The 6,567-nt window shown below is 40.0% G+C and overlaps 1 protein-coding gene across 1 annotated transcript; it reads left to right on the top strand.

Annotated features, from left to right (window-relative positions):
• The first annotated feature begins 578 nt into the window (after nucleotides 1-578).
• rnf168 (ring finger protein 168) lies at nucleotides 579-6,268 on the top strand. The gene is given in 8 exon segments (XM_043259922.1): nucleotides 579-1,185; nucleotides 1,188-1,472; nucleotides 1,555-1,568; nucleotides 1,570-1,626; nucleotides 2,688-2,858; nucleotides 3,614-3,708; nucleotides 3,797-3,872; nucleotides 5,303-6,268. Coding segments are annotated over 8 exon segments (1,374 nt in total). The 5' UTR covers nucleotides 579-1,139; the 3' UTR covers nucleotides 5,933-6,268.
• The last annotated feature ends 299 nt before the right edge of the window (nucleotides 6,269-6,567 follow it).

Below are 6,567 nucleotides of genomic sequence, written 5' to 3'. Positions count from 1 at the left end.
GTCATTTATGGCAGCAAATCTCGTGAAGAAATCTCTATGATTATTCAGCTAATACCATTGTCTGGGTTTATAAATCACTGAATGCTAAGCACCACAGAATTACTGAACATTCAATAAACAGTGTTTCTAATAATCAACATAATATTGGCATTTCATATACCTAGAACATGTAAAGTGTCAGTTCACAATTTTATTGATTTATGTTTTTAAGAAATTAACAGATTTATAAACAGACGCATTTAATACTTTGACATTTAATATTTTGAAAAGGCACACAGTTTACAAGATTTGGTGTGAATAAATCAGTGGTGGCCAAAAGCTTATAGCTCCATATGGGGCAAATATGTATTTATTTAATCTTTCAGGCATGAGTTCAACCAATATCAAACGAAGAGCATTTTTGTCCAACTCTTTAACGTGCTTTCTTCCAACATGACCTATTGCTTGTCATGGTACAAAACAAACTGACAGGCCACAGTAAAACGGAACGACTTTTATTTTGAAAGTCCGGTCTGTCGTTGGCGCTCATGGCTTCACATGCGCGAGTGGGAGGAGCAAATTCCCGGGATTTTGGGGCCTGGAAATAAACAAGTAAGTGCGAGTTGTAGTACTTCTAATTGCTGTTTGGTACGCAAATTAATACACAATTTTATCAACTGTGACTGTAACTGCTTTGAATAACGAAAGGTTTGCGTCAGTGTTTCCCATACAATGATCTTTCCCAAAGTTGCTAGTTCGCTAGCCTCCTGATGTGAGTTAGCACAGGAAATAACCAAACATATATCAAATAATTCGTTCATTTGGACACAATCTGGCCATGTATTAAAATTGAAAAGGCTTATAAAATAAGCATTTGGGACATCTTGTGACAAATTGTGCATGTGTACACCACATAACGTTAAATTGAACTCTCAAAATCGTTTTACTTAATTCGTTGCTGTCGATGTTTTAATAAGACATTTCATGTGGCGTTTTTTTTTATTATTTAATAGCTAGTTGGCTAACGTTTTTGGTGTGCAGTGTTGTAATGGTTAACGTTACCATAGCATTGAGTCGTTGACATGAATAAGCAGTTTATCTGTAGAAACGTAATTTAAACGAATACACCCAACGCAGGAGTTTTAACCTTTGCCCGCAGAATGCCGCCTGTGTCTGGACTGGACACCGGCCCGGCTGAAGAATGCTCCGGGGTCTTAAACGCTCGGACTGCGTTTGTCCGGTTTGTCTGGACATATTCCTGGAGCCCGTCACTTTGCCCTGCACGCACACCTTCTGCAAACCATGCTTTCTGGAAACCGTGGACAAATCCAACATGTGCTGTCCGCTTTGCCGAAAACGCGTGTCCACTTGGGCGCGACTCAACAGCCGCAACAAGACCTTGGTGAACATGGAGCTGTGGAGACGAATACAGGACGCTTTCCCCACTCAGTGTGAGCGGAGAGTGCAGGGCATCGAGGAGGAGGATGATGCTGGTACAAAGTTTCATTGAAACAGTAACGTGTCCTGCTTTACTTTTTGTTATTGCGTGTTGAATTGATCTCTTTCTCCCCTCAGTAACCATTCCGAGGGGCGCGTGTGTGTCAGCCGGGAGAGCTGAGGAAAGAGTATGAGGATCAGATCAGTAAGGTGAGAGATTCGGCGTGGTTAGGATGTGTTGTCATCTGATGAAATGGCGGTTGTACATCCCTTTATTACAGAGTACTTCTAACGAGATGCCTTGCAATATATCGCCCGGATTTTCAAAAACTCTGGTTTCGTGTGATTATGTTGCCAAATATCGTACCAGATGCTAAGAATTACCGTATTTGGAGTATCTGAGGTAAACATACGGGGTTTAGCTATTAATCTAGACCAGCAGCTTTTTAACACTACTAGCACTAACTACCACAATAGATAAAAAACTAGGTCAGTGAGAAGGTCCAAACTCTGAGTCGCAGTTAAACGGGATCCTCTGTGTTGCCAGATGTTGAGGGAGTCCGTTTATGGTACAAACGATGGCATCGTGGACTGCAGTATAGTGCTTGTTGGCTTAAAGCAGCACTATCACACTTTTTTTTGTGTTCAAAATGTGCAAAATGTATATAACAAGCAAGTAAATCATGAATATATCTTCCAAACCAACTTTTTCTCTTGTAATGAATCACTACGGTAGACTTAAAATAAGCTTATATTCACTTATAATGCTTATATTTAAACTGTTGTAGCCTGTTTGGGCTGCCACCTCAAAAGTTAACCTTTTAAAGCAGCGCATGGCAGACAGAATCTACAGCTAGGTGAATTAATATAGATTAAAACAACCAAGATTTGAGGTTTCACAAAATACTGAAACTGTTATGAGTTTTTTCCCATTATTGATCGTACATTGAGCAGAGGTCTAAATCTTACAAATACAATAATCATTGTACGGTAGACAGCGAAACCAGAGATTTTAGCTCGTCACGCCAAAGCATGCTCTATCTCCACCTACCTGTAACTTTTTCAGGCTTCCGATTGGCCAACACGGCTTTACAGTTTAAATTATATACCAGATAAAAGTAAAACACACCAGTGTACGTGTGGACATGGCCTTAATAAACTCTTAATTTCTGATCTAAAATGGAAACGGACCCCAAACGTTCGAATAGTAGTGTGTCCAATCGTTCGCAGGGAGCTTGAAGGGTCATGATCTCATTTCCTGTTTTGAACAGCTGGTGGAGGAGAAGCGAGCTCTAGAGGAAGCAGAGAGGAGAGCCAGTGAGGAGTACATCCAGCGCCTCCTGGCTGAGGAGGAGGAACGGATAGCGGAGGAGAGGAGGAGACGAGAGGAGCAGCAGCTGGAGAACGATGAGAAACTGGCCAGAATGCTGAGCCAAGAGCTGGTGAGCTTTATCATCATCAGCATTATGTCAAAACACCAATAAAACCTGACATTTGGACTGTCTGAACGCAAGTACATATTCTCATTCCGTGTTCTCGGTGTTTACACACACTGACAGTCTCAACCTTCACAGTAAATAAGTTGCTAGAATTTGTGCTAATTAATGTGTAGTTAATCATTAACTACAAAACAACTGGATGCCAAACTATCAAGTTATTTAATCTGCATATATTCTACATGCTTTTTGTTTTTGTGCTTCTTGTTAAAAAAAAGCACACATTTGTGTTTATTTGATTTTTAATCTTGCCAGAAACAAACGACAAATAAAGAATAATAGTTTTGATGGTTTTCATGTCAACATTTTCAAGAAATTACAGTGTGTGTATGTTATAGCATGTGTGTTTGTTTATATATGTACATAGTACATGCGCAAATTTTACGTACACTAAAACTTTTCTTTTGGATGCGATTAATCATTACCCAGCACCAGTTATTAAATAAGAATTAGATCGTGCAAAGTTTGAAACGGTCATCAGGCTGGCGTTCCTTATAGTTATACAATAGCTTTTATTACCACAAAGCGGTAATATAATTATCTGATTACTCAATTAATTTACTGATTGCTCGCTTGCCAAAATAATCGTTAGAGACAGCTGCAGTAATGATATTTAATGTTAAAATGCTGCTGCAGTTGTAGAGTCTTCGCAAATCTGTCAGTCAGAGAGGATGTAATGCTGTTTTGTGGTGTTTTTGTAGAATTCAGGACCAGTCTCTGAAACATCATGGACCGCCAAACCAGCTGATAATACACCGGCGAAGAAAACAAAGCCAAACGTAGGCGACATTGAGAAGTGAGTAGCGACTCTAGAGCCTCAGTATTATTATGATTATTATTATTATATTTCTTTTTTTAATGCGCTTTATTCTATTATATATCAGGTTTTTGCGTCCAGTGTCTCATAAACAGCCGAGCAGTTCTGACAGCAGCCCAGACTCCTCTCTGATGGCGAATAAGGTGACCTCTTTATGCTTTCACGTTCTCATTTTAGAAATGAAATGATTGCAAATAAATTCAGCTAAAAGAATTTGTTGACGAATAGAAAATTCACAAGAAGAGTGTTTATTTGTAACTGAAAACATTTATAACAATGTAAATATTTTTTATTGTCACTCTTGATCAACTTAACAGCCTTGTAGAATAAAAATGATTAACTTTTAAAAAAGAAAATTAAATAGTGTACAGCCATGTCCAAAAATATTGGCACCCTTGGTAAATATGAACAAAATTAATCTACATTGTTAATCACAAAAATCAAACATTTCATTGGATTGTTAGCAGTCCTAGAAATGAGTAAAATATCTGTTGTATTTTTACATTCATATTCGCAGTTTTGAGCATTCCAGGGTGATTTATGAACATGAAATTGTCTAGCCATGGCTTACATAAATAGGAGGGAAAACAAAGCCCAAACTCCCTCAATCATCCAGCACAAAAAAGTATGTAATTCTGATGTGCAGCAAAAGATAATTGTACTCCACAAATTAGTGAAGTGCCTTTTAATAATTAAGACTTTCCAATCAACATAAAGTGTCACGATACTGCCGACATGTTTTTATCGTACTAATGCAGGGTAAGAAAAAGACTTTGATTCTCCAAGGAGCGCAGCTGGAGAATTGTAGAAAACTTAAATCTCAGAGTCAGAAGATCTAAAACTCACAACACGCTGTTTGAGAGGGTTTCAAGAAAAAATCTCCTAGCTCATCCAAAAACAAACTTCAGCATATCCAGTTGTCAGACAAGACTGGAACTTTAAATGAGACTGGATTCTATGGTCCGATTTTTAGCAGCAAACGCTCAAGATGGGTTTGAGTGAACATGGGGATGAAAAAATCGATAAGTGCCTGACTCTATTAGAAATCTTATAATGGGCCATGATTGGATCTTTCAACCGTATAATAATCCAAACACAAACCTCAAAAACATCACAAAAATGGGTCACTGAGCACACAACCAAGCTTCTGCTATGGCCATTCCAGTTCTCTGACCTGAACCCTTTAGAAAATGATTGAGCTGACCTGAAGAGAAGAAGCACCATCATAAAGCTGAGAATCTAAAGAGTGATTTTGCTGAAGGAATGCTCTCTGATCTCTTGTCAGGTGTTCTCTAACCTCTTCAGACATTATTGGAGAAAATGTAGAGCTGTCAAACTGGCAAATTGAGGTTTCAAAAAGTAGTTTGGCTATTTCATGATGATATTTCCCCCAATTTAAAATGTTTATTATCCAGTGAAAGGTTAGATTTTAGTAAATGCAGATTAATTTTCACAGCCGCCTTTGATCATATTCGCCAATGTTGCACATGTGTTTGGCCGTGACTGTATGTTCATGCATGTTTGGTTGCGGATAAATTACTTTCTGGACAATTTAAGTGTTCCTGTTTTTCAGGAGAACATTCTGAGCCCTCTTAAACCCCTCTCAGCCCAATCTCTGGAGGGCACAAGCAAACTGAGCTCATCTCTGCTGGACTACAGCGGGAAACCCTCCACCTCCGGCTCCAGCTGCTCAGAACACACTTTTGTTTTTAACAGTCCGAACAGCAGCTCGCTGAAAAGGAAGAGTTCAGAGGTGGAACTTCAGACTGAAGCAGATCTGCTCATTAAGAGGCCCTGTGAGTCTCCTTCAGCCGACAGCACCTTCCTGTCTGAAGTGGTGTGGCACGAGGAGGCCTTACAGATTCGCTGGCAGCAAGAGGAGGAGGACCGCAGAATGGCCATGCGTCTCCAGAAGCAGCTGGATCGCGAAAACTCTGTGGACCGCAGGAAGGGTACAGCCGACGGCTATCCGCTTCGGCAAAAACCTTCCACGAGCACAAACCCAGACGAGGAAAACTCCAGAAAGAGGCCTACTTCGAGGAACAGCACGGGACGCAGGGACAGCGAGAAAACCGAAAAGAGACTTTCTGCAGCCACCCCTGGGAAGAGCCCTGCTTCTTCTCCTACAACTGCCTCGCCTGCTTTGAAGAAGGGGGCGAAGCAGACCACCCTTACCGAGATGTTCCCCAACCTCAGCAGCTGAATGTTGCTCTACTTCTTTTATCTGGTTTCTTATTCGGCATTCAGACTTGAAGCTCTTTTTAGGTGCTGCGCTGCTACTAAAGGACGTCCTGTAACCGATTTCTGTTGTCTTTTTCGGTTCCTGGTCGCATGTTGCTAACACTCCTTCAGTGCCTTTCCAAGGAGGGTCATACTGTAAAGTCATGATGAAAGTTTCATTTCCTAGAGTGTTTTATAGTCATGACTAACTTAGAGTTTGAAGTGGTGTTAATGCTGCAGAACAACTTCATTTTGTAAGCATTTGCAGGCATTTCACTTTGGTTAAATAAAAGGAAAGTTTGGTAAAAAAAAAAAAAAAAGTGTGGTTAATTGACAAGTGAATAAAATGCAGCCCCCTGAAATATGTTGGCTGGTTAGGTGTCGATGGTGGCAGCTCTTTCATAGATTGTCATTTCTTTGTTGGTTGGGTTTTGTAAGAACCGGATCTTCAGGATCTGTCAATGCTGCAGTAGTTGTGTTTGGACACAACTCTTCTTAGTTTTGATGGTCCCTATCTTTAAGAATGTTTCTCTTAAATCACCAAATAACTGGGCCGTGACTGTTACAGATGCTAAAAGATGCTAAGCACATATAGTGTATATGAGTTACCATATCTAG

Source organism: Puntigrus tetrazona, chromosome 15 (assembly GCF_018831695.1).
Source record: "Puntigrus tetrazona isolate hp1 chromosome 15, ASM1883169v1, whole genome shotgun sequence".
In the NCBI taxonomy this organism is placed as follows: Eukaryota; Metazoa; Chordata; class Actinopteri; order Cypriniformes; family Cyprinidae; genus Puntigrus; species Puntigrus tetrazona.
Note: the sequence above shows the minus strand (reverse complement) of the source record. Positions and strands in the feature narration are given on the sequence as shown.